The sequence below is a fragment of the Gobio gobio genome, assembly GCF_949357685.1.
Source record: "Gobio gobio genome assembly, chromosome: 24".
In the NCBI taxonomy this organism is placed as follows: Eukaryota; Metazoa; Chordata; class Actinopteri; order Cypriniformes; family Gobionidae; genus Gobio; species Gobio gobio.
This window is the reverse complement of record NC_137120.1, coordinates 1,763,311-1,784,252: the sequence shown is the minus strand read 5'-3', so window position 1 is coordinate 1,784,252 and position 20,942 is coordinate 1,763,311. Positions and strand designations below refer to the sequence as shown.

Here is a 20,942-nt window from a genome sequence, read left to right as displayed (position 1 = left end):
GGGGATGGACAAAATGATAACAGGATGGACAAAATTATAACAGGTGATGGACAAAATGATAACAGGGATGGATAAAATGATAACAGGATGGATAAAATGATAACAGGGATGGACAAAATGATAACAGGATGGACAAAATGATAACAGGATGGACAAAATTATAACAGGATGGACAAAATGATAACAGGGATGGACAAAATGATAACAGGGATGGACAAAATGATAACAGGATGGACAAAATGATAACAGGATGGACAAAATTATAACAGGTGATGGACAAAATGATAACAGGGATGGATAAAATGATAACAGGATGGACAAAATCATAACAGGGATGGACAAAATGATAACGGGTGGACAAAATGATAACAGGATGGACAAAATGATAACAGGATGGACAAAATGATAACAGGGATGGACAAAATGATAACAGGATGGACAAAATGATAACAGGGGTGGACAAAATGATAACAGGATGGACAAAATGATAACAGGGGGGACAAAATGATAACAGGATGGACAAAATGATAACGGGTGGACAAAATGATAACGGGTGGACAAAATGATAACAGGGGGGACAAAATGATAACAGGATGGACAAAATGATAACAGGGGTGGACAAAACGATAACAGGATGGACAAAATGATAACAGGATGGACAAAATGATAACAGGATGGACAAAATGATAACAGGGATGGACAAAATGATAACGGGTGGACAAAATGATAACAGGGGGGACAAAATGATAACAGGATGGACAAAATGATAACAGGATGGACAAAATGATAACAGGGGTGGACAAAACGATAACAGGATGGACAAAATGATAACAGGATGGACAAAATGATAACAGGATGGACAAAATGATAACAGGATGGACAAAATGATAACAGGGGTGGACAAAACGATAACAGGATGGACAAAATGATAACAGGATGGACAAAATGATAACAGGATGGACAAAATGATAACAGGGATGGACAAAATGATAACGGGTGGACAAAATGATAACAGGGGGGACAAAATGATAACAGGATGGACAAAATGATAACAGGGGTGGACAAAACGATAACAGGATGGACAAAATGATAACAGGATGGACAAAATGATAACAGGATGGACAAAATGATAACAGGGGGGACAAAATGATAACAGGATGGACAAAATGATAACAGGGGGGACAAAATGATAACAGGATGGACAAAATGAAAACAGGGGTGGACAAAACGATAACAGGATGGACAAAATGATAACAGGATGGACAAAATGATAACAGGGGCGGACAAAATGATAACAGGATGGACAAAATGATAACGGGGGGACAAAATGATAACAGGATGGACAAAATGATAACAGGATGGACAAAATGATAACAGGATGGACAAAATAATAACAGGGATGGACAAAATAATAACAAGATGGACAAAATGATAACAGGATGGACAAAATGATAACAGGGGGGACAAAATGATAACAGGATGGACAAAATGATAACAGGATGGACAAAATGATAACAGGATGGACAAAATGATAACAGGGGGGACAAAATGATAACAGGATGGACAAAATGATAACAGGATGGACAAAATGATAACAGGGGCGGACAAAATGATAACAGGATGGACAAAATGATAACAGGGATGGACAAAATAATAACAGGATGGACAAAATGATAACAGGGGTGGACAAAATGATAACAGGGGCAGACAAAATGATAACAGGATGGACAAAATGATAACAGGATGGACAAAATGATAACAGGGGCGGACAAAATGATAACAGGGATGGACAAAATAATAACAGGATGGACAAAATGATAACAGGGATGGACAAAATAATAACAGGATGGACAAAATGATAACAGGATGGACAAAATGATAACAGGGTGGACAAAATCATAACAGGGGGGACAAAATGATAACAGGATGGACAAAATGATAACGGGGGACAAAATGATAACAGGATGGACAAAATGATAACAGGATGGACAAAATGATAACGGGTGGACAAAATGATAACAGGATGGACAAAATGATAACAGGATGGACAAAATGATAACAGGATGGACAAAATGATAACAGGGATGGACAAAATGATAACAGGGATGGACAAAATAATAACAGGATGGACAAAATGATAACAGGATGGACAAAATGATAACAGGGGGGACAAAATGATAACAGGGGGGACAAAATGATAACAGGATGGACAAAATGATAACAGGGGGGACAAAATGATAACAGGGGGGACAAAATGATAAAAGGATGGACAAAATGATAACAGGGGTGGACAAAATGATAACAGGATGGACAAAATGATAACAGGGATGGACAAAATGATAACAGGGGATGGACAAAATGATAACAGGGATGGACAAAATGATAACAGGGGATGGACAAAATGATAACAGGATGGACAAAATGATAACAGGGATGGACAAAATGATAACAGGGATGGACAAAATGATAACAGGGGATGGACAAAATGATAACAGGGATGGACAAAATGATAACAGGGGATGGACAAAATGATAACAGGGATGGACAAAATGATAACAGGGATGGACAAAATGATAACAGGGGATGGACAAAATGATAACAGGGGATGGACAAAATGATAATGGGATGGACAAAATGATAACAGGGTGGACAAAATGATAACAGGGATGGACAAAATGATAACAGGGATGGACAAAATGATAACAGGGGATGGACAAAATGATAACAGGGATGGACAAAATGATAACAGGGATGGACAAAATGATAACAGGGGATGGACAAAATGATAACAGGGGATGGACAAAATGATAATGGGATGGACAAAATGATAACAGGGATGGACAAAATGATAACGGGATGGACAAAATGATAACAGGGATGGACAAAATGATAACGGGATGGACAAAATGATAACAGGGATGGACAAAATGATAACAGGGGGGACAAAATGATAACAGGGGGGACAAAATGATAACAGGGGTGGACAAAATGATAACAGGGGGGACAAAATGATAACAGGGGGGACAAAATGATAACAGGGGGGACAAAATGATAACGGGGACAAAATGATAACGGGGGACAAAATGATAACAGGGATGGACAAAATGATAACAGGGATGGACAAAATGATAACAGGGGGGACAAAATGATAACAGGGATGGACAAAATGATAACAGGGGTGGACAAAATGATAACAGGGGTGGACAAAATGATAACAGGGGTGGACAAAATGATAACAGGGATGGACAAAATGATAACAGAGGTGGACAAAATGATAACAGGGGTGGACAAAATGATAACAGGGGTGGACAAAATGATAACAGGGATGGACAAAATGATAACAGAGGTGGACAAAATGATAACAGGGATGGACAAAATGATAACGGATGGACAAAATGATAACGGGGGGACAAAATGATAACAGGGGGGACAAAATGATAACGGGGACAAAATGATAACAGGGGTGGACAAAATGATAACGGGTGGACAAAATGATAACAGGGATGGACAAAATGATAACAGGGGGGACAAAATGATAACAGGGGGGACAAAATGATAACAAGGGGGACAAAATGATAACAGTGATGGACAAAATGATAACGGGGACAAAATGATAACATGGATGGACAAAATGATAACAGGGATGGACAAAATGATAACAGGGGGGACAAAATGATAAAAGGGGGGACAAAATGATAACAGGGATGGACAAAATGAGAACGGGGACAAAATGATAACGGGGGGACAAAATGATAACATGGATGGACAAAATGATAACAGGGGGGACAAAATGATAACAGGGGGGACAAAATGATAACAGGGATGTACAAAATGATAACAGGGATGGACAAAATGATAACAGGGGTGGACAAAATGATAACAGGGGTGGACAAAATGATAACAGGGATGGACAAAATGATAACAGAGGTGGACAAAATGATAACAGGGGTGGACAAAATGATAACAGGGATGGACAAAATGATAACAGGGGTGGACAAAATGATAACAGGGGTGGACAAAATGATAACAGGGATGGACAAAATGATAACGGGATGGACAAAATGATAACAGGGATGGACAAAATGATAACGGGATGGACAAAATGATAACAGGATGGACAAAATGATAACAGGGATGGACAAAATGATAACAGGGATGGACAAAATGATAACGGGATGGACAAAATGATAACAGGATGGACAAAATGATAACAGGGATGGACAAAATGATAACAGGGGTGGACAAAATGATAACAGGGATGGACAAAATGATAACAGGGATGGACAAAATGATAACGGGTGGACAAAGACATGGATGGACAAAATGATAACAGGGATGGACAAAATGATAACAGGGGTGGACAAAATGATAACAGGGATGGACAAAATGATAACAGGGATGGACAAAATGATAACAGGGGTGGACAAAATGATAACAGGATGGACAAAATGATAACAGGGGACAAAATGATAACAGGATGGACAAAATGATAACAGGATGGACAAAATGATAACAGGGATGGACAAAATGATAACAGGGATGGACAAAATGATAACAGGGATGGACAAAAGGGATGGACAAAATGATAACAGGGATGGACAAAATGATAACAGGATGGACAAAATGATAACAGGGATGGACAAAATGATAACAGGATGGACAAAATGATAACAGGGATGGACAAAATGATAACAGGGGATGGACAAAATGATAACAGAGGTGGACAAAATGATAACAGGGGTGGACAAAATGATAACAGGGGTGGACAAAATGATAACAGGGATGGACAAAATGATAACAGAGGTGGACAAAATGATAACAGGGGTGGACAAAATTATAACAGGGATGGACAAAATGATAACAGGGATGGACAAAATGATAACGGGGGGACAAAATGATAACAGGGGGGACAAAATGATAACGGGGACAAAATGATAACAGGGATGGACAAAATGATAACAGGGGTGGACAAAATGATAACGGGTGGACAAAATGATAACAGGGATGGACAAAATGATAACAGGGGTGGACAAAATGATAACGGGTGGACAAAATGATAACAGGGATGGACAAAATGATAACAGGGGGGACAAAATGATAACGGGTGGACAAAATGATAACAGGGATGGACAAAATGATAACAGGGGTGGACAAAATGATAACGGGATGGACAAAATGATAACAGGGATGGACAAAATGATAACAGGGGTGGACAAAATGATAACAGGTGGACAAAGACATGGATGGACAAAATGATAACAGGAATGGACAAAATGATAACAGGGGTGGACAAAATGATAACAGGGATGGACAAAATGATAACAGGGGTGGACAAAATGATAACAGGAATGGACAAAGACATGGATGGACAAAATGATAACAGGAATGGACAAAATGATAACAGGGGTGGACAAAATGATAACAGGGATGGACAAAATGATAACAGGGGTGGACAAAATGATAACAGGATGGACAAAATGATAACAGGATGGACAAAATGATAACAGGATGGACAAAATGATAACAGGATGGACAAAATGATAACAGGGATGGACAAAATGATAACAGGGATGGACAAAATGATAACAGGGATGGACAAAAGGGATGGACAAAATGATAACAGGGATGGACAAAATGATAACAGGATGGACAAAATGATAACAGGGATGGACAAAATGATAACAGGATGGACAAAATGATAACAGGGATGGACAAAATGATAACAGGGATGGACAAAATGATAACAGGATGGACAAAATGATAACAGGGATGGACAAAATGATAACAGGGATGGACAAAATGATAACAGGGATGGACAAAATGATAACGGGGGGACAAAATGATAACAGGATGGACAAAATGATAACAGGGGGGACAAAATGATAACAGGATGGACAAAATGATAACAGGATGGACAAAATGATAACAGGGGGGACAAAATGATAACAGGGATGGACAAAATGATAACGGGGGGACAAAATGATAACAGGATGGACAAAATGATAACAGGGGGGACAAAATGATAACAGGATGGACAAAATGATAACAGGATGGACAAAATGATAACAGGATGGACAAAATGATAACAGGGGGGACAAAATGATAACAGGATGGACAAAATGATAACAGGATGGACAAAATGATAACAGGGATGGACAAAATGATAACAGGGATGGACAAAATGATAACAGGATGGACAAAATGATAACAGGATGGACAAAATGATAACAGGATGGACAAAATGATAACAGGGATGGACAAAATGATAACAGGATGGACAAAATGATAACAGGGATGGACAAAATGATAACAGGTGGACAAAGAAATGGATGGATGATTTCCTATCGCTCACAACCAGTTCCATTATTACTTTAGACTGAACTGGATTTTATGAAAGGTTTAATCTCACAATTCTTACTTTATAACTTGCAGTTGTGAGTTTATATCTCACATTAAGAATTGTAAGATGTAAAATCACAATTGTGAGATAAAAAGTCGCAAATATCTTTTGAAATATTCTGTGGTGGAAACAAGCTTTCATAGGATTTAGATGAGAAAACATGTCAAAGATCTTAACTTTAACTTTGAATTATTATTTTCCTGATCATATGCACTGATGAACCAGTACGGGGACAGAAGAAGGGTCATCTAATAAAGAAAGGTAATTCACTTCTTTCATATTTCCCATAACAGGTTGACCACATCAAATCTGAGATAAAATTGGTAAAAAATAATAATAACTGAAAATAATATTTACTAAAGAGAGAATCTTTTCTGATATACCCATCAATGTAAAAAAAAGGAAAAAGAAAGGGAAAAAACACCAAGTGTTGTATTTATTATTATATTATATTGTTTTAAGCGATAATAAAAAGCAATTAAACGACTTAATGATGGTGATATATAAATAGTAATGTACATTAATAATAGCACTTAAATATGCATAATGATAATATAATATGATAAAAGCGTGTCTCACGTCGTTGATGTCGAAGGTGTTGAAGAGGGTCGTGATGTACTCGTTGGATGAGTCTGACAGATTCTTCAGCCCGAAGAACTTCTTGAACTCGTGGAGCGTGAGCTGACCCGACGGACACTCGCTCATGAACTTCCGGTACCACTGGTGAGACTCGCAGGCGTTCAGCTCCTCCACAGACACGCCGGACGCGTTCCCCATGATGCCGCTGTACCGGAGGCGGTTCGGGAGAGATGCTCGCTCCTCCGTTCCCCCACACGAACACAACACACACACACACACACACACTCACGAGCTCAGCGCGCGGGACAGGGTGATTGTATTGACCAATCCCCGCGCAACTGACCCGGGATCACCGCGACGTCACTCACCGGGCTGTTGTTTTCAGAGAATTAGCGCGAATTAACGCTCACCTCCCAGATAGCAAAAATCATCTGGCCCAGAGTTGGCCCAGACCACTCGTAAGTTCTGTGCCAGATCCGCACATCGGACTTGGGCCGGTGTCTTTTGGCACAACGAGCCAATACCGGCACGGATCCGTTTTTACTCATCCGGACCAGCACTGGGCCAGATGCGGATTCCTTTATGGCGATTTGGCCCACATGTGGGCCAGCTCTGGTCCAGTATCATTCCATATCTGGGCCAGCTCATTTTGTGCGCGCACACACACACACACACACAAAGTAGCATTCATATCTCCTTCAAGAATCTCATATGCATGATTAAATATCTTATTGTTTTATGCTACTCATATTTATTAGGTTTCAACATGAAGCTCTTACAAAAAGTTAAAGTACTGATTTAGATGTAAAGACAATTACTGTACTAAACACTTCTATTTAAAGTAAAACAGCACCTGATAATGTTTGCACTACTAACATACATTCAAAATAAAACCGGACAGAGTAAATGTCATATTCAAAGTCTTTATACCTTGATCCAACTTCCATTTATTAAGCATATTAAAACAAATCAATACACAAAACAATGCAACAACAGTGCCACTGTGCATCTTTTCTTTCATTTTGATCTTGCACAGGAACTTAAACCAAAGTTCATTTAACCTCATAAAGTCTCTACTTTACTTATATTCACAAAGCTTAAAACAGTGCTACACAAATAGTTAAACAATCTCGGAACTTTTCTCAATGTACATTTAAAATACATTTGAATGGGGACTCGTGCTGTGTAGTGACAAGCCTTGTGAATTTATTTATCCCAAAAAAAATTGGTTTCGAGTAGAAAAGTAGAAAAGAGGCAGTGAAAGGTTGGGAAAAAAAAAAAAATCCCCCAAAAATTCATATTATGAACCGCAAACACACCAACCAAACAAGATGGCAGAGGTGCACAAAGTACACAACTCCATTACTTGAGTAAAAGTAAAATTACTATTGGTTAAATATTACTCTATTACAAGTAAAAGTTGTAAAGATAATTTTTACTTAAGTAAAAGTACAGAAGTACTTGCTTTTAAAAGTACTTAAGTATCAAAAAGAAAAATGCATTATTTTATTATTGTTGCAATGTTGTATGAATGTCCGCTGCTCCATCATGGGGGTTTCAGCCAGTCTAGCATACCTTCAACTCATTTAAATACTTGCTTAAAAGTTACAAAGCTCTTATCAAAGTCAAAATCACACTAAAAAAGAAAGGTTTCTACATTGTGTTTATTTGACAGGATTATGTAAAAAAACATTTCTGAAAGGAGTTCAGTTAACATTATTAGCCCAACTACGCTTTTGCGTAAGCTATGTGTTAGCGCTGTATCCACAAGGCTATGGCAACTTGGCGGGTAAATCTATAAAAAATAATTTGACCAATCATACTTCATACCAGTGTTAATTTTGACAGCAAATTTTGATTTAGTTTTAGTCTTTTGACTATAACATTTTAGGCTAGGGATGCACCGAATCCAGGATTGGGGTTCGGATTCGGCCGAATATTGGGCTTTTTGATGGGGTTCGGTTTCTGCCGAACCTCAGAATTTTTTTCCACCGAACCCGAACCCTCGGCTTAGCTACACTATGCACGCTCCGCTGGTCGAACGTAATGACGCCGCCGTTGAAAGTGAAAATGAAACTCATAAACAGAAAACGTGGCAGTAGCTACTTTCAGTCAAAAGAAGGCGATTCAAGTCGAGCTAACGTACATGTTCAATTTGCAATGGTGATTTATCTTGTGACGACAAGGACCCTAAACAACAGCCGCTGTTAAAACATTTGCGTATGAAACATCCGAGAGAATACGAGTTGTGCATGAAGGAATCTACAGACAGCAGCCAAAATGCATTTTATTTTACCGTGCAAACAGCCGCATATAGATCAGATAAAATATAAATAAAAATAATAATGCACATAGCCTAGGCCTACACTAAATATTTTTCACTTAAATAATTACCGAATTAAGATGACAAAACGAAAATACACGGAATCCGTAAGCTTTGAAGAACCGGAATCTTTTTTTTTTTCTTTGTCAAATAAAAATAGAAGGCCTAGGCTACCTCTATCCACACCTTGTGTGTTTTTTGTTTGTTTTTTAAGTAATATGTCTAAGAAGTGATGTGGGTTAGTCTGGAGCACAGCCTGTTGACAGTTAAACCCGCGGCAGAAAAGAAACCTCAATCCTTCTGTCTCCGCAGCGCGCGAGCCTCGGCTGACAGCGCACGCGCACGCCTCTTGCGCTCTCCGTTGCGTTGTACTTTAAAACGACAGAGGGCGACTCGGGGTAATTTTTCTATAAACCATCAGGAAACAGCGGCGAGAAGAACATACGCGACAATGTTTACTTTAGTAAACTTGACCAAAACCACACTACGAAAGGCTTCAGATGCACTGATGTCCCGGGAATACAGAGATAACGCCTCGCTAGAGTGCCCAGCCTCGGGAAGCGCCTTCATTTGTTTTCCACCAGTAAGAGCTTGTACTACTGCTGTATTTTTCTGTCGAAATGGTCCCACACAGTAAGCTTTTCCATTGCTTCATCTTGTGAGATATATCTGGTTTGTTGTTGCACATGTCGATGCGCTCCGTGAGTGAACAAATAACGCTGTACAGCATATTTTTCTTTAACCATGCATCAAAAAACAAACAAACAAAAAAGCGTTAAAAACATTTAAACCGTTTCACTGGTAGTATTAATCGGTCAAAGTTCTTACTTTCGGTTAACGGTTAAATGGTCAATAGCATCCCTACACTGCTGTGGACGTTGTTTACTTCGTTAATGTGTTTACTGTGATAATGGACTGAGGATGGGAGAAGGATTTGGAATTCGGTTTCGGATTCGGCCGAATCTAACCAGTGGATTCGGTATTCGGCCCAACCCCAAAAATCTGGATTCGGTGCATCGCTATTTTAGGCATCTGAATTGTTTTAGTTTTAGTCTAGTTTGAATAGACTATAATAAGATTTTAGTTGATTCAATAGACTAAACTTCAGTTCTTGTGGTCTGGCGTCTGAGAGGCAGCTTTCTGTGCACTTTCACACTTCTCCACGTCTGCTCTTCTGAAATGTAACTTTTAAGTATGAGTCTGGGAACTGCCGCCGTCTATTTTGCCATCAATTGATTGGTGTTCAAAAAATACTTGGAAATCATTGAACTTCATGTGATCCTACAAGAGTGATTACTGATAGGCTGTCTGCAAAAAAAAAAAAAAAACGAATCACGTTTTAAAGAAGAAAACTAATCATCCACTGACTTTCAAAGCGGCTACGACTTTCTACTTCGAGGGCCTTGATAGAAATGTAATGGAGTAAAAAGTACAATATTTGTCTTTCAAATGTAGTGAAGTAAAAGTCGTAAGTTTCCAGAAAAAATACTACTCAAGGATAGTACAGATACTCAAAAAGTGTACTTAAGTACTGTCCTCAAGTAAATGTGCTTAGTTTCTGTCCACCTCTGCAAGATGGGCAGGAAATCCATGGAACTACAAGCCACTTCACATCAGTCACATCAGTACCATCTAATTCCCATGAGGCATCTACAAACAAAAGACCAAGAAGAACGCTGTTAGTTTTGTTGAATTCCACTGAAGCAGCGTTCAGAGCCAGCGTTTTTCTGTAAACTATTCTTTATTTAAGTCAAGTGTGCTAGTGTGTGCCAGGGTCAGTCGAGATCCCACTGTCACTATCGGGGCTTCCTCGAGAGATTTTTGGCCACCCAATACCTTGGTCCAAAGTGGGCCAACTGGGGCTTGAGGTGTGGCCATGAACAAAGGCGGAGTTTTCCTGAGTCAGGAGATGGTCTCCATGTTTTCACATCAGGCTAACCTCGATATTTAAGACATTTAAAACTATTTTACACTCAAAATACCAGTGTTCAGACACCAGCGAGTGACCATGACCAGATGAATGTTTTTTTAATTCGGTAATTTTAACATATTAAATGCAGTGAGGTTAGCCCCTATTCCTCGTTGTAATGTTATGCTGATGAAAAACAGTAATAGCTAAAAACACGAACTTCCACTATGCTTTTTCTATCTGAAATGTACCTCAGTTAATGCCTCTTTGGCTCTTGCATGTTCTTTCCGGCCACCGAAACCAACGGATGGCATAAGAATCAATTTCAGTATCTGCTGCACTGATGGAGGGCTGGTTACTCCTTACAGCTCCTGTTGAGCAAAAACTTCCACGTTAACGATCATAATCAAGAAATTAATTATATACATTTGAGAACACTGTGTGGCCTACCTTGGTGAAGTTTTTGAGGTAGTAGTCGGATACCGAGTACCGATCGACTGTGGCTGCCTCCTCTACAAAAATCCAGAAAAAAATTGTGCGCTCGTTTCCACGGATACGGCCCGAATCTGCTTTGAGACTGTTGTTCCCACCCACGAAAACCCGGCCCGGGCTGGATCTGTATTAGAGCAGTGAAACGGAGGTGATTGTAATGCGGATTTGCCAGTTCGGAGATGGATCCGGCTCGGAGTCAGCTGCTGTCTGGGCTGCATCCATCCACCCAACCCATCCACCCACCCACCCAACCACCAACCCTTACACCCACCCACCCTTCCTTCCTTCCATAAACCCACCCACCCATCCTTCCTTCCATCCATTACACTCACCCACCCATCTACCCACCAACCAATCCACTCACCCATCCATCCATCCTTCCTTCCATCCACCCATCCACCCACCAACCAATCCACTCACCCATCCATCCATCCTTCCTTCCATCCACCCATCCACCCACCCACCCATCCTTGCTTCCTTCCATTCACCCATCCTTCCTTCCATCCATCCACCCACCAACCCACCCACCCATCCTTCCTTCCATCCATCCACCCACCCACCCACCCACCCATCCATCCTTGCTTCCTTCCATCCACAATCAAACTGCTTGTAAAAGGTTGTCTGAATTATTCCCGTTCACGAGACTGTGAATTTCTTGAGGGCTCTTGTGAAATTGCTGTGAAGCTGCCTCTCTCTCTCTCTCTCTCTCTCTCTCTCTCTCTCTCTCTCTCTCTCTCTCTCTGTCTTTCTCTCTGTCTTTCTATCTCCGTCTGTCTTTCTCTCTCTCTCTGTCTTTCTCTCTCTCTCTGTCTCTGTCTTTCTCTCTCTCTCTCTCTGTGTCTCTGATCCTCAGTGTTTCTGTGTCTTCACTGTCTCTGATCTTTAGTGTCTTCAGCTCTGATCTCTTGTCTCTCTTCAGTCTCTCTTCAGTGGCTCTGAGTGTCTGATCTTCAGTGAGCCTGAGTGTCTGATCTTCAGTGGCTCTGAGTGTCTGATCTTCAGTGGCTCTGAGTGTCTGATCTTCAGTGGCTCTGAGTGTCTGATCTTCAGTGAGTCTGAGTGTCTGATCTTCAGTGGCTCTGAGTGTCTGATCTTCAGTGGCTCTGAGTGTCTGATCTTCAGTGGCTCTGAGTGTCTGATCTTCAATGGCTCTGAGTGTCTGATCTTCAGTGGCTCTGAGTGTCTGATCTTCAGTGAGTCTGAGTGTCTGATCTTCAGTGGCTCTGAGTGTCTGATCTTCAGTGGCTCTGAGTGTCTGATCTTCAGTGAGTCTGAGTGTCTGATCTTCAGTGAGTCTGAGTGTCTGATCTTCAGTGAGTCTGAGTGTCTGATCTTCAGTGAGTCTGAGTGTCTGATCTTCAGTGAGTCTGAGTGTCTGATCTTCAGTGAGTCTGAGTGTCTGATCTTCAGTGAGTCTGAGTGTCTGATCTTCAGTGGCTCTGAGTGTCTGATCTTCAGTGAGTCTGAGTGTCTGATCTTCAGTGGCTCTGAGTGTCTGATCTTCAGTGGCTCTGAGTGTCTGATCTTCAGTGAGTCTGAGTGTCTGATCTTCAGTGGCTCTGAGTGTCTGATCTTCAGTGACTCTGAGTGTCTGATCTTCAGTGAGTCTGAGTGTCTGATCTTCAGTGAGTCTGAGTGTCTGATCTTCAGTGAGTCTGAGTGTCTGATCTTCAGTGAGTCTGAGTGTCTGATCTTCAGTGAGTCTGAGTGTCTGATCTTCAGTGACTCTGAGTGTCTGATCTTCAGTGAGTCTGAGTGTCTGATCTTCAGTGGCTCTGAGTGTCTGATCTTCAGTGACTCTGAGTGTCTGATCTTCAGTGAGTCTGAGTGTCTGATCTTCAGTGAGTCTGAGTGTCTGATCTTCAGTGACTCTGAGTGTCTGATCTTCAGTGAGTCTGAGTGTCTGATCTTCAGTGGCTCTGAGTGTCTGATCTTCAGTGAGTCTGAGTGTCTGATCTTCAGTGGCTCTGAGTGTCTGATCTTCAGTGGCTCTGAGTGTCTGATCTTCAGTGGCTCTGAGTGTCTGATCTTCAGTGAGTCTGAGTGTCTAATCTTCAGTGGCTCTGAGTGTCTGATCTTCAGTGGCTCTGAGTGTCTGATCTTCAATGGCTCTGAGTGTCTGATCTTCAGTGAGTCTGAGTGTCTGATCTTCAATGGCTCTGAGTGTCTGATCTTCAGTGGCTCTGAGTGTCTGATCTTCAGTGGCTCTGAGTGTCTGATCTTCAGTGGCTCTGAGTGTCTGATCTTCAGTGAGTCTGAGTGTCTGATCTTCAGTGAGTCTGAGTGTCTGATCTTCAGTGAGTCTGAGTGTCTGATCTTCAGTGAGTCTGAGTGTCTGATCTTCAGTGAGTCTGAGTGTCTGATCTTCAGTGAGTCTGAGTGTCTGATCTTCAGTGGCTCTGAGTGTCTGATCTTCAGTGAGTCTGAGTGTCTGATCTTCAGTGAGTCTGAGTGTCTGATCTTCAGTGGCTCTGAGTGTCTGATCTTCAGTGAGTCTGAGTGTCTGATCTTCAGTGAGTCTGAGTGTCTGATCTTCAGTGAGTCTGAGTGTCTGATCTTCAGTGGCTCTGAGTGTCTGATCTTCAATGGCTCTGAGTGTCTGATCTTCAGTGGCTCTGAGTGTCTGATCTTCAGTGGCTCTGAGTGTCTGATCTTCAGTGAGTCTGAGTGTCTGATCTTCAATGGCTCTGAGTGTCTGATCTTCAGTGAGTCTGAGTGTCTGATCTTCAGTGAGTCTGAGTGTCTGATCTTCAGTGAGTCTGAGTGTCTGATCTTCAGTGAGTCTGAGTGTCTGATCTTCAGTGGCTCTGAGTGTCTGATCTTCAGTGAGTCTGAGTGTCTGATCTTCAGTGAGTCTGAGTGTCTGATCTTCAGTGGCTCTGAGTGTCTGATCTTCAGTGAGTCTGAGTGTCTGATCTTCAGTGAGTCTGAGTGTCTGATCTTCAGTGGCTCTGAGTGTCTGATCTTCAGTGGCTCTGAGTGTCTGATCTTCAGTGGCTCTGAGTGTCTGATCTTCAGTGAGTCTGAGTGTCTGATCTTCAGTGGCTCTGAGTGTCTGATCTTCAGTGAGTCTGAGTGTCTGATCTTCAGTGGCTCTGAGTGTCTGATCTTCAGTGAGTCTGAGTGTCTGATCTTCAGTGGCTCTGAGTGTCTGATCTTCAATGGCTCTGAGTGTCTGATCTTCAGTGAGTCTGAGTGTCTGATCTTCAGTGGCTCTGAGTGTCTGATCTTCAGTGAGTCTGAGTGTCTGATCTTCAGTGAGTCTGAGTGTCTGATCTTCAGTGGCTCTGAGTGTCTGATCTTCAGTGAGTCTGAGTGTCTGATCTTCAGTGAGTCTGAGTGTCTGATCTTCAGTGGCTCTGAGTGTCTGATCTTCAGTGAGTCTGAGTGTCTGATCTTCAGTGGCTCTGAGTGTCTGATCTTCAGTGAGTCTGAGTGTCTGATCTTCAGTGGCTCTGAGTGTCTGATCTTCAGTGAGTCTGAGTGTCTGATCTTCAGTGGCTCTGAGTGTCTGATCTTCAGTGAGTCTGAGTGTCTGATCTTCAGTGAGTCTGAGTGTCTGATCTTCAGTGAGTCTGAGTGTCTGATCTTCAGTGAGTCTGAGTGTCTGATCTTCAGTGGCTCTGAGTGTCTGATCTTCAGTGAGTCTGAGTGTCTGATCTTCAGTGAGTCTGAGTGTCTGATCTTCAGTGAGTCTGAGTGTATGATCTTCAGTGAGTCTGAGTGTCTGATCTTCAGTGGCTCTGAGTGTCTGATCTTCAGTGAGTCTGAGTGTCTGAGTGTCTGATCTTCAGTGAGTCTGAGTGTCTGATCTTCAGTGAGTCTGAGTGTCTGATCTTCAGTGAGTCTGAGTGTCTGATCTTCAGTGGCTCTGAGTGTCTGATCTTCAGTGAGTCTGAGTGTCTGATCTTCAGTGAGTCTGAGTGTATGATCTTCAGTGAGTCTGAGTGTCTGATCTTCAGTGGCTCTGAGTGTCTGATCTTCAATGGCTCTGAGTGTCTGATCTTCAGTGGCTCTGAGTGTCTGATCTTCAGTGGCTCTGAGTGTCTGATCTTCAGTGAGTCTGAGTGTCTGATCTTCAGTGAGTCTGAGTGTCTGATCTTCAATGGCTCTGAGTGTCTGATCTTCAGTGGCTCTGAGTGTCTGATCTTCAGTGAGTCTGAGTGTCTGATCTTCAGTGAGTCTGAGTGTCTGATCTTCAGTGAGTCTGAGTGTCTGATCTTCAGTGAGTCTGAGTGTCTGATCTTCAGTGGCTCTGAGTGTCTGATCTTCAGTGGCTCTGAGTGTCTGATCTTCAGTGAGTCTGAGTGTCTGATCTTCAGTGGCTCTGAGTGTCTGATCTTCAGTGGCTCTGAGTGTCTGATCTTCAGTGAGTCTGAGTGTCTGATCTTCAGTGAGTCTGAGTGTCTGATCTTCAGTGAGTCTGAGTGTCTGATCTTCAGTGGCTCTGAGTGTCTGATCTTCAGTGGCTCTGAGTGTCTGATCTTCAGTGAGTCTGAGTGTCTGATCTTCAGTGAGTCTGAGTGTCTGATCTTCAGTGGCTCTGAGTGTCTGATCTTCAGTGAGTCTGAGTGTCTGATCTTCAGTGGCTCTGAGTGTCTGATCTTCAGTGAGTCTGAGTGTCTGATCTTCAGTGGCTCTGAGTGTCTGATCTTCAGTGAGTCTGAGTGTCTGATCTTCAGTGAGTCTGAGTGTCTGATCTTCAGTGAGTCTGAGTGTCTGATCTTCAGTGAGTCTGAGTGTCTGATCTTCAGTGGCTCTGAGTGTCTGATCTTCAGTGGCTCTGAGTGTCTGATCTTCAGTGAGTCTGAGTGTCTGATCTTCAGTGGCTCTGAGTGTCTGATCTTCAGTGAGTCTGAGTGTCTGATCTTCAGTGAGTCTGAGTGTCTGATCTTCAGTGGCTCTGAGTGTCTGATCTTCAGTGAGTCTGAGTGTCTGATCTTCAGTGGCTCTGAGTGTCTGATCTTCAGTGAGTCTGAGTGTCTGATCTTCAGTGAGTCTGAGTGTCTGATCTTCAGTGAGTCTGAGTGTCTGATCTTCAGTGGCTCTGAGTGTCTGATCTTCAGTGAGTCTGAGTGTCTGATCTTCAGTGGCTCTGAGTGTCTGATCTTCAGTGGCTCTGAGTGTCTGATCTTCAGTGGCTCTGAGTGTCTGATCTTCAGTGAGTCTGAGTGTCTGATCTTCAGTGAGTCTGAGTGTCTGATCTTCAGTGGCTCTGAGTGTCTGATCTTCAGTGAGTCTGAGTGTCTGATCTTCAGTGAGTCTGAGTGTCTGATCTTCAGTGGCTCTGAGTGTCTGATCTTCAGTGAGTCTGAGTGTCTGATCTTCAGTGAGTCTGAGTGTCTGATCTTCAGTGGCTCTGAGTGTCTGATCTTCAGTGGCTCTGAGTGTCTGATCTTCAGTGAGTCTGAGTGTCTGATCTTCAGTGAGTCTGAGTGTCTGATCTTCAGTGGCTCTGAGTGTCTGATCTTCAGTGGCTCTGAGTGTCTGATCTTCAGTGGCTCTGAGTGTCTGATCTTCAGTGAGTCTGAGTGTCTGATCTTCAGTGAGTCTGAGTGTCTGATCTTCAGTGGCTCTGAGTGTCTGATCTTCAGTGAGTCTGAGTGTCTGATCTTCAGTGGCTCTGAGTGTCTGATCTTCAGTGAGTCTGAGTGTCTGATCTTCAGTGAGTCTGAGTGTCTGATCTTCAGTGGCTCTGAGTGTCTGATCTTCAGTGAGTCTGAGTGTCTGATCTTCAGTGGCTCTGAGTGTCTGATCTTCAGTGGCTCTGAGTGTCTGATCTTCAGTGAGTCTGAGTGTCTGATCTTCAGTGGCTCTGAGTGTCTGATCTTCAGTGAGTCTGAGTGTCTGATCTTCAGTGGCTCTGAGTGTCTGATCTTCAGTGAGTCTGAGTGTCTGATCTTCAGTGAGTCTGAGTGTCTGATCTTCAGTGAGTCTGAGTGTCTGATCTTCAGTGAGTCTGAGTGTCTGATCTTCAGTGGCTCTGAGTGTCTGATCTTCAGTGGCTCTGAGTGTCTGATCTTCAGTGAGTCTGAGTGTCTGATCTTCAGTGGCTCTGAGTGTCTGATCTTCAGTGAGTCTGAGTGTCTGATCTTCAGTGAGTCTGAGTGTCTGATCTTCAGTGGCTCTGAGTGTCTGATCTTCAGTGAGTCTGAGTGTCTGATCTTCAGTGGCTCTGAGTGTCTGATCTTCAGTGAGTCTGAGTGTCTGATCTTCAGTGAGTCTGAGTGTCTGATCTTCAGTGAGTCTGAGTGTCTGATCTTCAGTGGCTCTGAGTGTCTGATCTTCAGTGAGTCTGAGTGTCTGATCTTCAGTGGCTCTGAGTGTCTGATCTTCAGTGGCTCTGAGTGTCTGATCTTCAGTGGCTCTGAGTGTCTGATCTTCAGTGAGTCTGAGTGTCTGATCTTCAGTGAGTCTGAGTGTCTGATCTTCAGTGGCTCTGAGTGTCTGATCTTCAGTGAGTCTGAGTGTCTGATCTTCAGTGAGTCTGAGTGTCTGATCTTCAGTGGCTCTGAGTGTCTGATCTTCAGTGGCTCTGAGTGTCTGATCTTCAGTGAGTCTGAGTGTCTGATCTTCAGTGAGTCTGAGTGTCTGATCTTCAGTGAGTCTGCAGATGTTCTTCACTGATTATGACATCTCAGAGGAGTTCTAGAATCTTCTGCTGTTCTCAGATCAACACCATTTGCACAAACTAAGCTATTATAATCAGATCTAGATTGAGCCACCAGCAGTTCGGCAAGTGACATTCAGTCTTACTTTTCATATCAAATTAGGCCAGTTTATGTTTTTATGTCACTGATTAAAAACAATTATGAAAAGTCTAAAAGAAAAAAAATGTATGTCTAACTTGTAAGACTAGACTTGACGGTTTATACAACCGGCCATCGATCATAAGTTCATGTGTGTTTCCATCCATCATCCATCCATTCATCCTTCCATTCATCCGTCCATCCATCTGTCCATCCATCCATCTATCATCCACCAATCCATTCATCCATCAATCCATTCATCCATCCATTCATCTGTCCATCCACCAATCCATTCATCTGTCCATCCACCAATCCATTCATCTGTCCATCCACCAATCCATTCATCTGTCCATCCACCAATCCTCCACAGTTAGACAGATGGTGATGTTTGAGCGCTGATGCATCATGGGAAGTGTGGTTCTCAAGTCATGTGACGCGCGTGTGAAACTCGTCTAACGCTCCTGGGAAACTCACATTCTGAACATTCTCTGAGCTGAGATCGGCATGACAACCGCTCGAGGAACCGGACAGACCAGTTCAGATTCTGCTGCTGACTGGGAATGATGGGATACGCCCCACTCTCTGTGGCTCCATCCCATCATTGAGGATTCCCGGATTCCAGCTCAAGGCCTCTCAGTTCTCAGAGCTCATCCCTCTATTATTAGAGCAACACTATCAGATCACCACAGCCTGTTCTCTCTCTCTCCACTGTTCTCTCTCTCTCTCTCTCTCTCTCTCTCTCTCTCTCCACTGTTCTCTCTCTCTCTCTCTCTCTCTCTCTCTCTCTCTCTCTCTCTCCACTGTTCTCTCTCTCCCTCCCTCTCTCCCTCCCTCCCTCCCTCCCTCTCTCCCTCCCTCTCTCCCTCCCTCCCTCCCTCTCTCCCTCTCTCCCTCCCTCCCTCCCTCCCTCTCTCCCTCTCTCCCTCTCTCCCTCTCTCTCTCCCTCTCTCCCTCTCTCTCTCAGGTCATGTCCTGATGTGACCTCTGACCCTCTCAGACTGAGGGAAGCTTTACCTGCTGATCTGACCCCGAGTACACATACACACACATATATTATTCATATGATACAAGTGTTATCGTGTTATAACTCAATTATGCATTAATATAATTACCACGGTATAAAATAATTATACATTTACTAACAATGACCAGCTTTAACGAGAGCATGAGCAATAACGAGACACCGCAAAAACATAAAAATCATAATTATGACATGGAAAGGCCATTTACATTTTTCAATTAAACTTAGTATATGATCATTTAGTCAAAACAAAAGTCATAAATATGTGTTAATAATTTTGTAATAATTCTTCAACTTTTTATGTCAATTATGAATTATATATGGAATAATTTAGATTTCTCGATAATGACTTAGTATCTCATATTTCTGACTTTTTCTATGACTTATGTAAAAATTATGAAATTTTATGTCACTTATGACATGGAAAGACTTCATTTCGTTTGTTCAATTATGACTTAGTGTGCAATCATTAATTTCAACTTTTATCTCGTAATTATGGTATAAAAGCCATAATTATGATTTATGTAGTAATTATGAAATTTAACGTCATATTTTCGACTTTGTGTCAGTTATGACACGGAAAGTCATAATTTAGGTTTTTCGATAATTTCGACCTAATTATGACATTTTGTGTCATATTTTCGACGTTTTTTCATTATGACTGTATGCATTAGAACATTTTATCTCGTAGTTATGACATAAAAGAACATTTGTTGTATCGACCAAGATGGCGGCGCGAGTAGATCGCGAGGCTCAGCGTCTCTCCAGATTCTGCAATTTTGCGGTATTTTTCTTGTTCATCTCGGGTCTGTTCGTACAGAACAGTTGTGCTTTTACATCGTACACCCGTTGTGAGCTTTTGGATATTGGTTTGCGAATTTCCGACAGTTTTATGGACAATCTTCAACTCCTTCCTGAGATCGCTAGGACGCCCGAGGCGATGCGCTCTGCCCGGCCGGGCGGAAGTGCTAGAAGGCGGCGCTGTGATCGGCTCTCTTTACCCAGCATTTTCCTTGCCAATGTACGATCGCTAGTGAACAAAATGGAGGAGATTCGACTCAGCATTACACACAGTAAGAAACTTTTGAACTGTAACGTCCTAATCTTCACTGAAACCTGGTTAAACAGCGGAATACCGGACACCGCTATTGAGCTAGCGGGACGCCACACACTCCGGGCGGATAGAACACTAGATGGCTCCGGGAAGAGCAGAGGTGGTGGATTGTGCATTTATATTAACAAAGCTTGGTGCACAAACTCTGCTATTGTTGGGAGTCATTGTTCAGCTAACCTGGAGTTTCTCATGGTTAAATGTAGACCGTTTTATCTACCGCGGGAGTTCACCTCCACTATTATCACTGCAGCCTATATTCCCCCGGATGCTGATGCCAAGCTTGCTATGAAAGAACTTCACGCAGCCATCAGTAAACAACAGACTGATCACCCGGAAGCTGCGTTTATTGTTGCAG

At 42.3% G+C, this 20,942-nt stretch overlaps 1 protein-coding gene across 1 annotated transcript in view; it reads right to left on the bottom strand.

The window, feature by feature from the left end:
* Positions 1-7,235, bottom strand: part of LOC307121017 (guanylyl cyclase-activating protein 1-like) — a 16,261-nt gene extending 9,026 nt beyond the window's left edge. The window contains exon 1 of the mRNA XM_079808392.1: positions 6,980-7,235. Within this exon, the coding sequence (XP_079664518.1) occupies positions 6,980-7,177 (198 nt within the window). The 5' untranslated portion in view covers positions 7,178-7,235. The remainder of the gene's footprint in view (positions 1-6,979) is intronic.
* Between the last annotated feature and the right edge of the window lie 13,707 nt (positions 7,236-20,942).